A 19,264-nucleotide genomic window follows, 5' to 3' on the forward strand; every position below is an offset into this window, starting at 1 on the left:
ATTGCTTTAACATTTGCCTGAACAAAACCAAAACCGATTTAGTACATCTTGATGATATATACACTTTATACAGTAGAAAGATTTGTGAGTACATTGATATGAAGCTTGAAATCCGTGACGTGTCTCAGCTCCATCAGTTGTAAAGACTAACATCACACATTCACCAGAAGTAAAAACAAATGGATCAGGAATTTCATCACCCGTCAACGAATGAACAAACAATCCGTTGCTGTAAACCTTGACAAAATATATTATTTTGTCTAAGTTACAAAATTAGTTGTGCACAAAAAATAGGCCTAACTGGCTGAGAAAATAATGTCCAGACACAGTCTGCATAGAACACGGTCGAATATGTAGCTATTTGAGAACATTTCTAGAAGTCTTAATTCTTGCAATCATAACTTTTCATCTTCCATTTTCAGACGTATATAACATAACAGTGACGTTCGGTGGCTTAAAGCGTTGGGAAAGCAACTTGGAAATATGCTGCAGCAAGGTAGTAGGCACGAAGGGCGTAACCGTCGGGCGAAGCCCGAAGGCGTGTTGCCGAAGGCAACACTTCCAGCGGGGGGTCTGGGGGCCTCCCCCAGAAATTTTTGAAAAACACTTCCAATTTGGTGCGCTCTGAGAGCATTTCCAAAACAAATCAAAAATAAAAATCTGTCAAATTGTGCTTCGCCTATGTTGTGATCATACATCCATTTAATGTTTAGAAGTCATGAACAATCTTAATTTTAACGTTGCAGGACCAAATTCATTCAAGTTTCAGAGTACAATGTATGCTGTTTTCCACCAACTCGAATAAGCTACAATGTGACTAAATTTGAAGCTACCCAGTACTCGCCTTCGACAGTAAAGTTTCTTGCCCAAGGAACAACAGGCGGCGGCTGGAGTCGAACCCTCAAGCTCTCAACTGCGAACCCCACGCACTAACAATTACGCCACGACTGTTAGTTCAATGGTATAGGCATTTTCTTTGCATGATATTAATTAGGCTAATTGCTTCTGTTGCATTTCCGAATTCTAATTGGTTAACACGTTATTAGCTACTACCTAGGGCTAGGCTAACTCTACTGCAATAATTAAAAGCAGCTGCTTTACAGCTTTATCCAGTGTAGGCTACCTATTGCACTGAGGAGGCCGGAAGGCCGAAACGGTGTGCCACTGTCTGCACTTACGAATAATAAGCTTATGTAGGCTGATTCTTTCTGTTGATTCTATTACCAACTGCAACACAGTCGGTTACCATCAGGGGTAACAGTTACGGAGACTGACATGAGATTCTATACAAGAAATGCAGTTTCTCTGCGGTCTGAAATATTTCTATGACATCTTTTCGCCTTTATGATGCTGTGCTGTGTACCGTGACGAGAGACCATTCTGTGCGTATGACGAGATAGTCCAGCGATTGTACGCATTGACGTCACTGGGAAAGCAACTCTAACCATAACACATCTGATTGGCTAAGCAGCTTATCTTAAAAACTTAAAAACAAAACGAAGGTCCGCCCCGATAGCTCAGTTGGTTAGCGCATGACTTCGTGAACGAAGAAGCTTCAAGATCAAGCGTCGCTGATTCGACTCTCGAGGTGTGTGCTTGAGCTACGCAGTCTAAGGACCGGCACCGTTCAGCGGCAGCTAAGCACCTAATGGATGGAATAATCCACCTACAACAAGACTTCAACAATCGGCAACGTCGTCATCATCATCGTCATCGTCGTCATCGTCGTGATTTAATCAATTAATTCAAAGCTTAACTTACCCTCAAACGGTCAGAGCTTTGTACATCGAAAACTTGAAACACGAGGAGTACGGAATAACCTGGTGGCACCGTAATCAACCACCAACAAGCTAAGTTGTTTGTGTAATTATTTGGCCAACCAGGACTGTACAAGTATTGAGGTGTTTCAACAGCTTCAACTAAGGTTGTACACGAAGCTAAAATCAAAAAACTTAAATAAATACATCAAAATTGTAAAAATTCAAGCTATTGCTTGATCCTGTGTAGGCTTTATGCTATAGCCCTAACATTCATAGAGTTGCATTGATTTATAGACGGACACAATGATGATGATGATGCTTGATCTGATGCAGACGTTGGCGACCATGGTCTTCCAAACTTCTCTGTTATTTGACATCCTTATAAAATCGGTAGTTTTGATTGTTGTGTTTGTAACCTATTGGTTAAAGCTGTTTAAATAAGTTAATCTTTGCCGACTTCTGCTTCTTTTTCTTTGTATCATGACCAATAGTGCTAATTTTTTCCAAATCTACAAATCTGTGAATATGACCTACAAATTCCATCTGGCGCCTTCAAACTGTTGTTATTAATCTCTTTTGTGTCGAGACGGACATAATATGAATTCGAATTAATGGTGCGTTAAAAATTAGCTGCAGAAACTAGTGCTGTGATAGGCTACTGTTGTAGACAAAGCAATGATCTTCCCTAGTTTCGAGAAACATTGTTGTACCTGAAATTGTAGTAGTATCATTAGCGGGCATTGGTTCCGAAGGAATAACCACTGCAAATGAAAAATAATATTTTCAACAAGTGGTTAAAATTAGCTTCATCTCAAGCGCTACAGCTACAAAATTTATAACTTATCAGGTGATTTTTTTATGTCCACTTACTCTTTTGCTATGGCCACTTACACTTCGAGATATCAGTAGCCTAATGTTGTCATGTTGTCCGCATGGACAGTCGGACAAAGAGGGAGGTCGGCCGACACAGAGAGTACATTTTGTGGAAATGTGGGAATTGGGTTACTTTTTGCAATTTTATGAAGATTTCTTTTATGGACAGCACATCATGGCAATTTTATTACAAAAAATACAAAATAAACTTTGTTCGAGGATGATCAAAACTTTACTATAATGATCAATTTTAACCTTTGTCCGGCGGCATAGGTACATTAAATTTTGCATTTTCAAGTTGTGATAACTATTTTACTGGAAACCGTGTAGACCTGAAATTTCCTGACATCCATACATATTTGAAGAAGATTGCGTAAGCCTAATTTCTGAAAAAAAAATCTTTACACGTTTATACGGGATAGTGAGACAAGTTGATTTATACACCCTTTACAGATGAAATAGATACAACTATACCTTCGCATATTTTCCATGGAATTAATTGGAAAAAATATATAATTTTTATTTTTCATGGAATAATTTTTTGTTACAAAAAAGAATACAAAACACCTTATTTACAATTTCAACGATAATTTATAATTTAAGAAGCTTTTTTCTTCATTTTCACAAATAACACACGTTTTCTTTGCATGTCAATGTTCGTCATAAACACGTTGAACACAAACTACACAGCTTTTCCTCGTTTTAGGTTGTTTTCACTTGTGATCTCGGCAGACATAGCAAATGCCAACAACCATGGTTTTGAATCTTTATCCTCGGACTGACAAGGCCTTGATTGGTTATTTCTAGTGGTTTCACATACTTTTAGAGGCTTTTGACGCAAGGCCGGTTACCGAGATTGGCAGAGTGAAGTTTCCGATTGTTGAAGTCTTGTTGCCGGGGATATGTCTGAGTAGTGTATTGAAACGTTCGGACCATACAGAAAATGTAACATAAATGAAGGTAAAATTGTACCTATGTTGCATGTTAATGTTGTAAAATTATGCAGCCGGACAAAGGCTACGCACATTACAAAAACTATTGTTGTTAAGCAGATAATGATTTAACAAATTCTATAGTTTGACAAAGCTTATTGTGTTTTTACACAATATTACCTACTTTGAAATCTTTTACCACTTTCATTAAATTTTACAACCTTCTTAATAGTATTGCATTCTTTGTTATTGATGCAGATTATACTGAAGAAGCCACACTTGTGTGGCGAAAGCTCTATATTTTAATAAATTGATTCTTCTGATTTGGTGTGATATTGTTTATTTACTTATTGTGTGGGTTGAACAAATTTACCTCTCTATCAAAATTATGTCATTGTTAATAATCCATAACATTTTAATTAAAAAAATACTTTATTTGAAATAAATTATTTCATCTAAATAGGTATTTGTTTGTTTGCAAAGCTTTATTATAACCAAGAGCAAATTTTTTCAGACTGAAATTTTTCTGATTTACAAGTGATGGTAGACTATCACATCTTTCCATTCAAAGTTTTTCGTACATTCTCTTCGATTTCTGTTCTGCATTATCAGTCACTTTCAACGTTGGCAAATTATTTTCTCAAGAAACAGGACCCAGAGATTTTTAGTACCGTAATTAAATAATTTTATTTCATCATAGCCTATAGATACCGTACATTGATACGAAATTTCAAATCCTTTTCTTTGGAAAAAATCGTTCGATGTAAAAAGTAATGAAACATTATTGGATGATAAATGGAGTTGGGGATGGTTCAATGATCTTATTAGATCTCCTTTTTCATAAATCTGAAACATCAAATTGTTATTATTACTTAGCATACTATCAACGAAAAAAATGCAATAAAAACAAAAATGCATTCCAGACAGCCACTTTATCTGGACCAGATCTGGTAAAGGTCTGGTTAGATCCGTACCAGATCTGGACCAGATAAAGTGGCTGCCTGGGATGGTTATCTCCAAGCACAGTTCTGAACCCTACTTCGTACTTTACGAAGGAGGCAGCACAATTGTGTCTTCTTTCAACTACCTTGGTTTCCTCGCAACAGCGGACGCATGATGCAAGGAAGATATACAAAAAAGAATAGATTTAGCTGAAGATGCTTTTTAATTAGACTACGACCGGAGGCGTATTTAAAAATCTGCTGGTTGCTGCATTAGATCAGGTTTATTAATCTATCAAAAAGCAAGATTTAAATCAACTGACTGTAGTCATTAACTAAATTAGGTGAACGTTTTACCGTCGGCAGCCTGGCCTAGCGGTTTGAAGGTTAAGGTTAGAGAAGTAGCCTAGTCATTTCGATGTGTCTATCGCTGTCAATTCTTCTTAACACTCGACTGCCGAAAACAAAGAACATTGCTATTGTTTATTTATTTTTACATATTATGCTATGTAGATATTGCAGCCCCACTGCCAATGTTAATGGAAATTAGCCTATTTATTTGCAACAAAACTGAGACTTACTCGTAAAATATCGCCTTGAAATAGATTCAGAACATTGAATATTAAAACAATGCTATATCCTGGAGAAATAGCGATGGTCCATAATCTCAACACGTTATTTGGATAATTTCTGGGATATCCAGGACTTGTGAACAGTTGAAGTTCAATTGTAGCTTTTTCAATACGTCCACATTTTTCTGAAAATAACAATTTCAGCATTTCGTTTTTCAACACGATTCTTTTCACCACGTTTGTCGATTTACCTAGCATTACATAATAAAGATCAATGGCCTTTAGAAAAAAATCCACTTTTAAACTTGATAAATAACTACAAAAAAACGGTCCTTTGCTAAATCATTCAAAATTTAAGGATGTAGGTATTATTACACAGTAATAAACAATCGCATTAAAAAGAGTAAGATTTTAATTTTATATAAAAATACTGTAGCTGTAAGCTTAATGCCAAAGAACATCTAGATAAAAAACGGAAAGATTGGTTTGTGCTGACAGTCATTTTGTATTTATACCAGACAGGCAAGACACAACAATACAACAGGGTTGAGCATTAGTAACATTAGGCTATGTTTTTCATATTTACAAATAGTTTTAACAAGTTGAACGTTTTCGGCTTAACTTAAGCCCTCATCAGTAATCTGAAAATACTTATAAAAATGCAATAAATTTGAACTTCTTGAAGGTAACTAACTAGCTATAACTGAATAAGCATCAAGAACTACGCAGCGATTGAAAGCCGACAGTGTGGAAAACAGACAGACGGAAAACAAATTACATGAGAAAAAAGGCACTACGTAACTATCTTACAACTGGATTTGCACCACAGGGTATAACATGGATACATCTAGTAATGTTGATGAAAATGGACGCCCCTCCCGCATATAATTGTTTGTATAAATTTGGATTGTGACGTTTGATTAACAGCGATTCCTGAATTTTTGTGTAAAATTGGGATTTGTATTTGCGTAAAATTTTAAATGAGTCAATAGAGAATTTTTATCGATGCAAAATGAACATTCTATGATATGTCCCATAACTTCAGATGCTTTCCTACCCTCGTGGTCAAATGTCTGGTGGACATACCGATGTATGTCAATGCCCAATGACACGGACATGTAAAACTATATACAACACTTGAGCAGAGAGGCAACGTTTAGGACTTTAGTTGAAAATACAAACTAATTTTGAATGTTTGATAAATAGGAATAACGTCCACATTAAATTTACTTTTCATAAACAGTCCAATTTTACGAGCAAACGTTTTGGATTCTTTTTTTACAAACAGAATGGACAAGTAGGAATGCTTCATGTTTAACTCATTTTCAGCATTTTCTTTTTGGTTGGAATTCGTGAAGATAAAGCGATTCAATATTTCCTCAAAGTAAAATTTTGGATCATCATCATCATTAAGTTCCTTCCTCTCGTCGAGGGTTGGAGGCAATGAGACGCCAAGTTTCTCTGTTGTAAGAGTTTTCTACTGCAGTTTGTAGTTAAGTCCTGACCAGTCTTCAATATCGTTAGTCCAAATTCTTGGTGGTCTGCCCCTATTTCGTTTGCCATTCATTTTTCCTTCTAGTAGTTGTCTTTGAATAGAATTATTGCGAATCATGTGGCCAAAATATTTCAATTTTCTTGATTTAATTGTTTGTAGAACTTCCATGTTGGTTTGTATTCTGGATAGTACATCTTTGTTTGTGATTTTATCCTTCCATGAAATTTTAAGCATTCTTCTATAAATCCACATTTCAAATGCCTCAAGTCGTTTAACCATCTGTGATGACAGTGTCCATGTTTCTGCATTGTAGAGTAACGTAGTCCATATATAGCATTTCGCAATTCGTTTTCGAGTGTTGATGTTAATTTTGCGTGTTGTTAATGTCTTTTTCATTTTTACAAAGTTGTTTCTTGCTGTTTCTATTCGTCTCAATATTTCCGTATCGCATCGGCCATTTTCAGTTATTGTGTGTCCCAGATAAAATTTTAAATAACCATTGTTATAGAACAGTTCTTTCAATTTTTTCTGTTTCCCTATTAAAAAGAGCATCATTACAGCAAATCATTTTAGCATGAGCTAATAGGCACATGATCAAACCAGATTTCTATGGCGATGGGCATATTGCATCAAAACTAAAAAAAAAAACAGCATGGGTGGGTTTGCGCCAAACCCAAGTATCAAATCCAGTGGCATTAATTTTAATTTGTACGTCCAAAAATGGTAAGGTTTGGCGTGCTTTTTCAAATGTAAAATTTGATGTTTTAGGCTACGTATGTTGAGAGTTCAGCACTTCCAGAAAAGCTTCATATGAGGTATCATAATTAAATAGGCCTACCGCAAAAACGTCATTAATGTAACGTAAGAACAATTTTGGGTGAAGTGCTGGATGCTTTTTAAATAGTTTTGCTTCCAATCTGCCAGAATAAAGCTATAGCAATAGTAGGGCCCAATGGAGATTCCAAGGCAACACCGTCAATTTGTTTAAACAATTGATATTGCATATAAATATGCCTTCAGTAACAAAATGCATTAATTTTACAAATACGTCAAGCTTGAAAGGTAATTGAGTGAGTTGTGTTTTCAAATAAATGTAGTCAGCAATGATGTCAACAGTCTCTTTCAAAAGTACGTTATCACTTTTTGTGTGCACTTTAAATGCAAACAAGCCGTTTCTCCTTCTCCCAAGTGGGTCAAATATTATTAACCAATAGGCTACTGGATGTCACAATGTAAGCGAAAATTTGCTACTTTGTAAAAAATAATGATTCGATTGTCTAGTTAGCCAGTTGATACTTTGAATTTGAGAAAAAAATGCTATTGCAAGAAACAAACGTAACCTACCATTGTTAATCATGCTTGATAACTCTAGCCCAGACCCTTGAGATAAAATTGCTGAAAAGCAAAATGGGTTCAATTTATTAATCATAAGCTACAGATTTTACATAGTATGTTAACGATTGTTTATACTACAGTAAATAAAGTTTAAAGAAATTTGCCATGTGTCCGAATACAACTAAAAATAAATTAGGTTAAGTATATATTGAACATATAAAGGTTTGTAGCTTATGTAGGACAATGTACATTGAAATGAAGCTAAAAAGCCGTGGCCTGTCTCAGTTCTGTCAGTTGTAAAGACTAACGCAATGCAGCCACCAGGAGTAGAAACATATGGCTCAGGAATTTCATCACCGGTCAATGTATCAAGGTGAGCTCCATTGCTGTACACCTTAAAAGCAAAAGCAATTAAACAAAAGTTTACAGGTTTGATTTGTACGCAAAACAAGTCAGAAGTAAACAAAAGCCATTCCGTAATATTTACTGCTGCATCTTCCTGGACGAGTTTTGCGTTTTTCATCCGATAGCCAGCAGAAAAAGACAATTCAGTACAACAAGAGATAATTTTCTCCTTATTTAGTTTTTATAATGAACTGTAGTTGCATAATCAAATTAAAAAGGTCAAGTCTCTGAGCTTATGTGTTGATCAAGGTTATACAACCGACAGAAGAAATGTATTTTTAACCAGCAGCCGAGTAACAGGTAACACCTGATCAGGTTAATTTACGGAAATCACTTACCCTTAACTTATCAGAACTGTGCAAATCGAACAAATTATGAAACACAAGAAGTACGGAACGACCTGGTGAGGCAGTAATCATCCACCAACAAGCTAAGTCATTAAGATAATTTGGCCAACCAGGACTGTGCAGATAATGAGGTGTTTCAACAGCTTCAACGGAGATTGAACACGGAACTGAAATAAGCAGAACATATCAAAAATCTTCATCTTTGCATGAGCTTTTGAGGTTTAGAGTCTATGTTTTTATGACCCCACCTACATTGACAATATATCCTGGACTACTGTATACTAGGATATTATTATAAAGAGCAACCAGTCGTTAGTCATGCAGAAGTTTTAGTCTATGTTATGGACGTCATATGATACAAACAATGCTGATGAGGTAGGATTTTCAGCGCTAAACTTGCAGGAAAAAAACTGATGTCACTTCCATTTGGTGCAAAGTTGAGTGAAGAAGTTCGCCGCCAGTACGAAAACGGTTGAGAGTTGAGACGTATCCCGACTGTTTCTGTAGTGACAAGCCGATGAGAGCAGTGTCGTCGTTGAGGTGAATAAATTGTTCTGCTTTTATTGTTTCTCTATTGTGTATTCCAGTTGTGGTAGGTCCATATATCCTGTATTGTAGCTAAAACTTTCTTATTCTGGGAAACTCATTGTTACAAATGCATGTAAATGACACAATGTGTTATACCTATTAACGTCATGCTGGTTTCCTCAGTTGGTTTTGGAGGTATAATCACTATAAAAGAAAAACAATGTTGTCAACCATTATTTAACAAATTTTTTATTTTATTTAAATGGTTACAGCTAAAACAAAATCATTTAGGTCTTTCGTATGGGGGTAAAATAAATACCTGTGTACTGCAAAATTCTAATTAGTAAACCTAATTGAGATTAAAAGTGCCAAATTGGTCATCACTTAGCATGTTTACTTGTACAGGTTGTAGAATCAGTTGTCGCAAAACAAGAAAAACTTGATTAGTTTGATGGAACATTATATTCAAAGCTTGTTCACTTTTATTTCGTAAAGATACAATGTAAATCAAACGGCATTTCATTAAATTGTACTGTACTTCCTTTGTACGAAAGGATGAGATATTTCTTTTTTTCACGCTATTTGTTTGATAAAGTGTTTAAAGTACTACTCAAAAATACAACGCTTTAACGTAACTAGGACCTTGTTAAGCTCAAACTAAAAAACAAAAAGAAAAAAAAAAAGAAAAAAAAAACATAGCAATACTCCAAAATTTATAATAGCCTATATTACTGTAGTATAGGCCATATAAACTGTAAATCATATGAAGACTTTGAAGTACTAATTTCAGGATATTAAATCATTTCATTCTATCAGAGCCTATACACCATACATTGATATGAGATGTCGAAAATATTGTCAGGTGTGAAAAGCAATGAAACATTGCTGGATGATATATAAGGTTTGGAATTTTTCTGCGATCTCACAAGATCTCCGTTCTCATAAACCTAAATAAATAAGAAATAATGATTATTTATCACTGCTTAGCTTAACTGTACAAAATAGTATATCCACGTATAAGGAACTCCAAGATTATGACATCAAAGTAGTTAGCGACTATCCACGGCCTACTAGAACTGTTCTAGTAGGTCATGGACAAACCTTCAACAACAGCATTTGCTTGCTTGTATAGAAAGCTATTTTTGATAATTTATAAATAACTTTACGAACCATAACAACACATTAATAGTTGATAATAAAATATTCAGCTTGAACATTCCTTTAAATAAAAGTAATAATTTATTCAGTTTGGTAGAATTGTGCTTAGTCAATATAGATTACAACTTTTTACAGTTAATTATATAATTACTATATAATTATTATATAATTATAATTATTATATTAATTATTATATAATTACAGTTAATTATATAATTATAATTACTGTAGCTTTCAGTTGTATAGGTTTCTCTTCAATACGAAGTGATGTCTATTGTCTGCCAATTCTATTTTTCTTATTTTATCAAATACCCAAAGGTCAATGCCAAGTTACCAACGTTAAAGTAACCCATTTACTTCACTACTTAGACTTACCCGTAGATAACCACCTCGAAATAGATTTAGAACATTGAATATAAGAACAATTCTATATCCTGGCGAAGTAGTGATGGTCCATAATCTCAACACGTTACTTGGGTAGTTTCTGGGATATCCAGGACTTGTGAACTGTTGGGGAACTGTTGCAGCTGCATCAATACGCCCACATCTTTCTAAAAGTGACAAAAATGAACATTTTTTTCAAGGCAACATTTTTCACCATCTTGCATGTCTATTTATCTATAGCAAATAAATGGAGACGATCTATGACCCATAGAAAATAACCCACGTTTAAACTTGATAAACAGATAGATGAAATAACGCTATTTTCTGGCGCAGTAGTGATGGCCATCATTTTTATACGTTTTTTACATAATCTTTGGCATATCCAAAACTATAGTGAACTGTTTCAAGCCAGTTGTAGCTTTGTCACTACCTCAACATTTTTCTGAAAATCACAATTCTCAAGGTCTTATTATAACATGCGTGAAGTTAGTAAACGGTTGATCTTCAATTGAACATATAAACAAAACAAAAGTCATATTTAATACATTGGCAGAAATAGGTAGTGATATTACACTTTAAGGAATAAGAATCCAAAGAGTTGATCAATATGTTTATCTTGGACAAAAAATTACAATTAACTCCAGGAAAAAAATGAAATAACAAAAAAGAATGTCATTTGGTTGGCAAGTCTTCGGCAGAGTAAGTTCAATTCTTAAGTTAAAATTGCCCCTTTCTCTCACAAAACAAGTCCACGACCAATACATTCTTCCAACTGTCACATATGGCGAGGAAACTTGGAACGTTACAAAAAAGTTAAATCTTCAACTAAGATCAATGCAAAGAGCACATGAACGAATTATGATGGGTTTAACATGGCGAGACAAAAAAACGCTGAATGGATTGGAAATTAAACAAAACTACGGGAAATTGTGATAACCATCAAAAAACTAAAATGGTCATGAGCAGGTCATATAGCAAGACATCAGGACAACAGATGGATGAACAAATGAACAACTTGCTGGACACCCTGGGAAAACAAATGCAAATGAGGAAAGCCAGAAGTAAGATAGAGAGACAAAATTAACAAAAATGTGAAACAACAAACTAGCACATAAAAACACACGGTCGCCTGGATTGGCAACAAAAGGGAAAAGCTTTCGCTCAGCAGTGGGCTACCACAGTGTGAATATGATGATGATGATGATGATGATGATGATGATGATAAAAGTTAGGAAAATGAAATATAACAGCAACAAATACAGCAGTCATTCAATTTCGGTCTTGCCAGCTCAGTTTGTTTTTATTTCTGACCATCACAACCGAAAACAATTATGCCAAACATGGCAGAGGTCTAGAAAAAGGTGCAAGCGACAAAACTCGAGCGTTACAACTTGCTTGAAACGAAAACAAGATAATCAGTTGGACATTTGGAACAACACCTTAGAAGAATTTTAAAAATTAGAAAACAGTGAAAAACAAGAGTGAGAAAGTTTTTGAAAATATTCGACTGCAGAGAAACACATGTTTTGAGAAAAGTCTTGATGCTAGTGTGGAGGCTACTCTGGTATGGTTAGCGAAACACAATGCTTGCTGTTCTATACTGAGTAGTCAGGTCGTGCTGACGCCAGGAAAATGGCTCCTTCTCAGCTGACAGTTGCTATGTTGATCAGTCTTATTGCGTTATCAGGAGTGCTGGTGGTCGTGAAGCAAACACTCTTGATGTGTCTTATTCCCACCCTCAGAACTACCTGCCGCTAATTTGTTTCGAAACGACATTTAGTAGCCTAGTTTGTATTACGGAGGGTAATTTTAATTTCAACTTTAGCCCTGATTTTAGGATGCAACAATATATTTTAAGGGCTCTAGAAATTAAGGAAACTCAAAGTGGTTTTATGACTTGAAAGTGAACACTGGAAGGAATTTTCAATATAAGAACTACATGAAAACGTTACAGTCAAATAAATATAGATATTTATACATACTTTATAGACAATGAAAAGGCCTTTGACTGCGTTAATCATGAAAAATTGATGCAGTGTTTGGCTGATAAAGGTTTAAATGAAAAATATTTACGAGTAGGCTAATAGCTAATCTATATTCGACACAAAAGGCGTGTATTCAAATGGAAGGTGGTTTATCTAATGCAACTGATATAGAGCATGGAGTTTTCCAAGGCTAATGACATCATGAGAAGAAGAAAATTGAAAAATTCAATAGCTATAGGTAAGTTTTTTTTTTAATTTAAGCTATAAGCCATGAGTAAAAAGATACAGTTGCTATATTGATCGCCGTTGGTCGTAAGCGGAACATTCTTGATGTGTCTTATTTAAGTTATTTCACAGAATTACCTGCAGCTATAATTTGAAGACTCAACGTCGATGCTGGGCAAAGTCTTCACTTTAGAGAAGTTATGTTTTCAATCAACTAATTACAATAGTAGTCTATTCTGTATGTAAAGAAAATTGGTAAGAGAGAATAAGGTTTGCAGGAGAGAGCGGTAATCGAAAAATTAAGATTCTACCAAATCCGAGTAATTTTTCTTGAATATTTGCTCCCACCATAAGCTGAAGTATGTCAAAACACATATAATTTCATGTTTGTTCTTGTTTATTTGTTGAATCAAAGAATGCCTGTTTGAGAGATATTTCGATTCCCTGTATATTTTACATCAAAGTATATTTTTCTGCATAATATTAAACGTCTAATGCGTCAGTCCAATGTCGTTGTTTTTCAAGATAGACAAACGTTTTTCACCTACAACACTGAGCAATATATCAATGTTAGTAAAATAACGATGCTTAAGTAATTGAAGAAAATAAAAATTGTTTGTCCTGTGCTTTCAGTTGTCAAGTGATCCATATTTTATTTTTAATGTAACACTTAAAAAATGACTTTTCGTCTAACCCATTAAGCCTACTTCTACTGAAGTGGACGAACGTACCAGTGTTAATCACATTTGCTTGATCTTGTCCTGGTCCTAGAGATAGGATTGCTGAAAAGATAAAAAATGTTTTATATTTGCTTATCATAAAGACTTTGTATTGTTTATTATTGTCAATTGCTTATTCAGTTCTGTTATTTCACAAATGTAGATACAAACTTCCTGTGCAAGCTTGATGCAATGCTCTTGAGGAGTAGCTCGTTGTAATAGTACCGGTTTGCACTCGCTTTCGGAACACAGTTCCCTAGTCATTTGCAAGGACAAATGACAGTTTTGTTATTCTAAACCAGAGGTCGGGAACTTTTTTGCGCAAGAGCGCCTTGAAAGCTACATTTTTAAAAATGCATTTCTGTGAAAGCCATATTATAATGCTATAATACTTAGCCTAATATAACTAATATGCAGTGACAGCTGGTTGTTTGTAATAATGAGGCTGCGTGTTCTCTATAAACGAGAAAAACAGCGGGGAGTCAGCAAAACGTTACAAGTTAGGCTATATTTAATTTAGTGCATTCTGAGCGTATTTTCAGCTTTAAATTTTAGTACAACTATTGCTAGAACAGAAAACATTGCTTTAACATTTGCCTGCACAAAACCAAGACCGATTTAGTAGCCTACATCTTGATGATATATAGGCTACAGTAGAAAGATTTGTAAGTACATTGATATGAAGCTTGAAATCCGTGACGTGTCTCAGCTCCATCAGTTGTAAAGACTAACATCACACATTCACCAGAAGTAAAAACAAATGGATCAGGAATTTCATCACCCGTCAACGAATGAACAAACAATCCGTTGCTGTAAACCTTGACAAAATATATTATTTTGTTTAAGTTACAAAATTAGTTCTGCATAAAAAATAGGCCTAACTGGCTAAGAAAATAATGTTCAGACATAGTCTACATAAAACACGGCTGAACATTAGTTGGTGTATGTTGTTTGAGCACACTTTACACAATAAAAAAATAACATATCTAAGATTTTTCAACTGCAGCGTGGACGTAGTCTTATCATGCAGTTGTTAGGTTTTTTGCATTATAGGATCTGTCGCCAATAACCATATTTCTCCTACAAATTTAAACTTGGCGAAAAACAAAACGAAGATCCTCTCCAATAGCTCAGTTGGTTAGCGTATGAGTTCGTGAACGAAGAAGCTTCAAGATCAAGCGGCGCTGATTCGACTCTCGAAGTGTGCGCTTGAGCAACGCATTCTAAGGACTGGACTTCATTCAGCGGCACCTAGCCTAAGGAATGGAATAATTCCCTGGCAACAACCCTTCAACAATCGGAAACGTCACCCAGCCAATCTTGGTAACCGGCCCTGCGTCAAAAGCCTCTACAAGTATACGAAACTACCAGGAATAACCTATCAAGGCTTTGTCAGTCCGGGGATGAAGATTCAAAACCAAACCAAATTAAACTAAAATTTAGATTTGTACATCAGATGAACAGTTTATACCGTAGAGGCGTAAACTCTACAAAAAAATTATTGTTATTTTAAATTGAACATGCAATTGCACCAAAATAATATACTAAATGGTGAGACTATGTACGAATTGCAGTTGGAAAGTCTTACATCTTACATTATTGTAATGTAAATTATGCAATGTAAACGAAATAATTGCCTTGATTCTTGATGAGGGCACAGTGCTACATAAAAATTGCTCGGTAACTGATTTTGGCGATTTAGTAAATTAATTTAAAACTTAACTTACCCTCAAACGGTCAGAGCTTTGTACATCGAAAACTTGAAATACGAGGAGTACGGAATAACCTGGTGGCACAGTAATCAACCACCAACAAGCTAAGTTGTTTGTGTAATTATTTGGCCAGCCAGGACTGTACAAGTATTGAGGAGTTGCAACAGCTTCAATGGAATTTGTGCACGGAGCTGAAATCATAGAACTTAAATAAAGAAAAGTTGCAAAATTTTAAACAGTTGTGAAACAAAAAGAAAGCTGATTTTCTTATAGACTTCTATTTCAGCTACTCAGTTTTAAAGAAAATTAATTATTAATTTTGCAAGGATCTTTGTGGGCTACTGTGTTGTCATTCAACCAAACGATTTAACAAGGTAAGCTATAGACTATGTAACCCACCTGAGTCATTACCCAAGCGTTGGAAGGCAGCTCTCGGCACACTTTGAAAAAGTAAAAATGCCAACAAATAAAAATTGTAGTCCAGATCAATTTTCATTTTCTTTTCATGTAGCTACGTTACTCTATAGACCTAGCCTTGAATAAACCGCAATCAAAATATTATAGCCTTACAAAAGTGATTATTAATATTGTATAAAATATTAAGCTGAGACTAAATGTGAACTGAATAAACAATAGACCTACAAGAAATGTCTCAAATAATTTTGTTCCATTTCAAAACTTTTTACATCGGTCGTTAGTGTAGGTTAGCCTACCCTATGCAAATTGCTAAAACATGGCCTGAATCGATCGTTAGCCTAATATAAACTATAGAGCTGTGCTCTTCAAACGTGTTGTCATCGCGTAACCCCTGATTCACTTTCATGTTTGTCATGGAACCCCAAATTACAAAAAATTAACTTAAAACAATAACGCAGTATAACATAATGAACAAGTGATCCAATAAATATCAATGTTTCTTTTTCGGCTTGTGACTGTTTCTAACTTCTTGTTTAATTCCTCGGCATACTTGGAGTGTGAATGGGGCACGGTAATCTAAAACTTTAGAATGGGCATCAATATACTATTAATTTTCCTAAAAAACGAAGAACCTTTGTGGAACTCTTTCAACTCAGGGAACCCCACTACAAGGAATCCCTGTTGAAAAGCACTGCGATAGAGTAAGCTACAAGGGTGTTTTTGCTAAGATCGTTTTCTTCCTTTACCAGCCTTGCCTCTACGCACCATTAGCCTATGTTTTTCACACCCAGTTTTGCAAAAAAATAATTTATCAATTATTTCCTAGCCTACGGGTAAAGAGAAACGTTTAAAATTTATGGCTTAGAATTGAATCCAAGAAATGCTTTTATTTGAGCAATCGGCAATTGAGGGGTCTACAGCTACAGCAAGCTTGCCTTGCTTCACAAGACAGTTTAGCTACGTGATCATGCACACTGCACAGCCTATAGGCATGCTGTTTTATCAAATCAAAATAAATTATGAACTTTTCATATATTTGCAGATTACTAATTTTATGTTTCCCGAGTGACGAAATATCGTACGATGATAACAAAATAACAAATGGCAACCCCATGTTGGATACATCTGGGAGTTGGCAATGGAGTGAAGTACTTTCTTGGAAACCATTAATATTATAATCGTCTATGAAATAAAAAGATGGATTAATGTCATGATTTGCCTTCATACGCCAACGAAAACTAAAACAGTGTGAAATAGTCTATATAGGCTATCCTGTCCGTCCAAAACTGAATCATTTTTCAGTCATAATTGACAATACAGATATCTTAAGTGAAGTAGGCTACCAAGTTTTGTAATAAAGATTGCTTACACGTGACCATAGTGTAACTATTAATATTTGTTACTAACAACAAAATCCATTAAGAGTTTGCATTATTGTAAACAATTTAGGCTATTGCGCTTGGAAGAGTTTTCTTCGCGGAAAGTCGTGATTTTGATACGTGCGTTTTATAAGTGAAATTAAACTAATTGCGAAACTCCACAAAACAGTATAGACAAACTGCTATTAATAATTGTATTGTTAACGAGGCATCAACAACTCAATCGACTTTTATACGGGTTCAAAGTCCATAGGCCTACACAGTGCACAATCTAAGTAAGGGTGGGATGCTTGGGGTGATAGGCTATTTTAATGAAGGGTGGGTAGCCTATTTCTTGCGACAAGGAAGGAAAGCGAACGTAATGATGGATTTGACCACTCTTTAAAATCCATCCTCTAAATATTTCTGGGATATCGAATCAAAACTCCACTTTGAACGCAAACCATAAACCACAATCCATTTTTTTTTGTACTACGGTACATAACTAACTTAATTTATACCTTCCCTACCCTTTGTCATGAAAATAAAAACATGTTTTCAAATTGAAAAAAAAAATAGGCCACAGAACTGTTTAGAAAATCATGGATGTAAAACCTAGTGTAGGCTACGCCTAACAACTGCGCCATGCTTGAGGTTTTCGTCAATCAATTGAAGGAATGGTGTCAACTAGAGATAGTACGGTATCCATTTGCAAAACAGACTCCGCCTTTTGTTTTTTCGAACAATTTCAAGCTCCCAGTCCACTTCGACTCTGCCGAAACTGTGTAGCCTACGAATAAAACTCCACACTTCGACTTTGTGTGTGAACAAACAAGTACAGGGTCAAGCAGCGTCATCTAGTAAAGGAGTATTTTACAGACAACAACCTCAAGCTGTCTTTGTTGATGTCGGTGACCAGATCTGCGTCAATGATTCATCAATGTTTCTAATACAACAGAGAAATTGGCAAACTGCCAGGATTAAGCTTTCTCAGCACATTATAGTCTATTTATTCCAAAGATTCCTTATGCCTCCACATCCTGTGTCGCTATCACTGCCTACAAGAGTTGCAGCAGGCTACGATCTTATTCCCTATATCAGTGCAATTATTGCAATGAAAAAAATCATGATTTGTTGACTTTCGAAGTAAGCGCATGTTACAGAGTGAAGCGACGAAGGCCTACAACTGAATATAAAAATTTCTGAAGGAGTTAAATCCAAAACAATGCTCGTTATTGATGAATCGTCCTCTGGTCCTGGTTTGACAACTATCTATTTGTCTATCCGTACGATTTAACGTACCTTCTCCCCCGTAGGTTATTGCTAGCGTTGGACGCTGCGATAGTTTGAAGCTCTTACAAGTAACTCCAAGTAGTTTACATTGTTTGATTCCCAGACTTTGTTTTTTTCCACAATATTCAATTGGTTGCTTTCTCACTGCCTAAAATTTTTGGTTCAAGAAGCAGGGTAAAGTGAGGCACAACGTTGCAAGGGAGAAACGTACATGGTCATAAACCTGCGTACAATGTAGACAAAACTGGTGTTTCAACTGTGTAGGCTATAATAACGTCAGATTGCTTTCCGAAACGGGCACACGCTCAGAGGGCCGAATCGCTTCTCAAGAAAAAGGTACCGGTATCGATTGTTTGTCATCAGTGCAATTGGCAGTTTCATCCCATCCCTATGTTTCCGCTTCCGAGAAAACATTATTGCGATTATTTCATTCATGCTGCTCATTCTGGATACAAAGAGGTTGCAAATGTTTCAAGCAAGATAATTTTTTGAGTAGTTTTATGTTTAACATTCTGTAACTTGTGCTACCCCCCAAGTAGCATAGGCCTACCACTTATTTTGGGTAACCATATTTCTCATCCCTTTTTAATACTTGGCAGTGATTGAATTTTGCACATAAAATAAAACCATACTTTTATCCACCCATACTACAAATGGGAGGGGCAGATCGAGTAATTTTTGGACTCTTTAAAACTTATTTCAACAAAGACCTCATGCCTGGTCAAAAGAAAATCCGGTAAAATTAATGACAATTTACGATGCAATTCGTTGTAGATAAAAAATTATTTGTTTTTACGGTATAGACCTATGAAACAGCTCTGTAAC

At 35.4% G+C, this 19,264-nt stretch overlaps 1 protein-coding gene across 1 annotated transcript in view; it reads right to left on the bottom strand.

Moving 5' to 3' along the window:
* LOC145771103 (scavenger receptor cysteine-rich domain-containing protein DMBT1-like) overlaps positions 1–15,867 on the bottom strand; it is a 28,416-nt gene extending 12,549 nt beyond the window's left edge. Inside the window, exons 1-9 of the mRNA XM_082582843.1 lie at positions 15,771–15,867; positions 15,387–15,562; positions 14,333–14,477; positions 13,672–13,722; positions 10,722–10,897; positions 10,021–10,135; positions 8,652–8,827; positions 8,158–8,302; positions 7,918–7,968 (exon numbers count right to left, since the gene is read on the bottom strand). Of these exons, the coding sequence (XP_082438969.1) occupies positions 7,918–7,968; positions 8,158–8,302; positions 8,652–8,827; positions 10,021–10,135; positions 10,722–10,897; positions 13,672–13,722; positions 14,333–14,477; positions 15,387–15,562; positions 15,771–15,867 (1,132 nt within the window). The remainder of the gene's footprint in view (positions 1–7,917; positions 7,969–8,157; positions 8,303–8,651; positions 8,828–10,020; positions 10,136–10,721; positions 10,898–13,671; positions 13,723–14,332; positions 14,478–15,386; positions 15,563–15,770) is intronic.
* Between the last annotated feature and the right edge of the window lie 3,397 nt (positions 15,868–19,264).

The sequence above is a fragment of the Aplidium turbinatum genome, chromosome 5 (genome assembly GCF_918807975.1).
Source record: "Aplidium turbinatum chromosome 5, kaAplTurb1.1, whole genome shotgun sequence".
In the NCBI taxonomy this organism is placed as follows: Eukaryota; Metazoa; Chordata; class Ascidiacea; order Aplousobranchia; family Polyclinidae; genus Aplidium; species Aplidium turbinatum.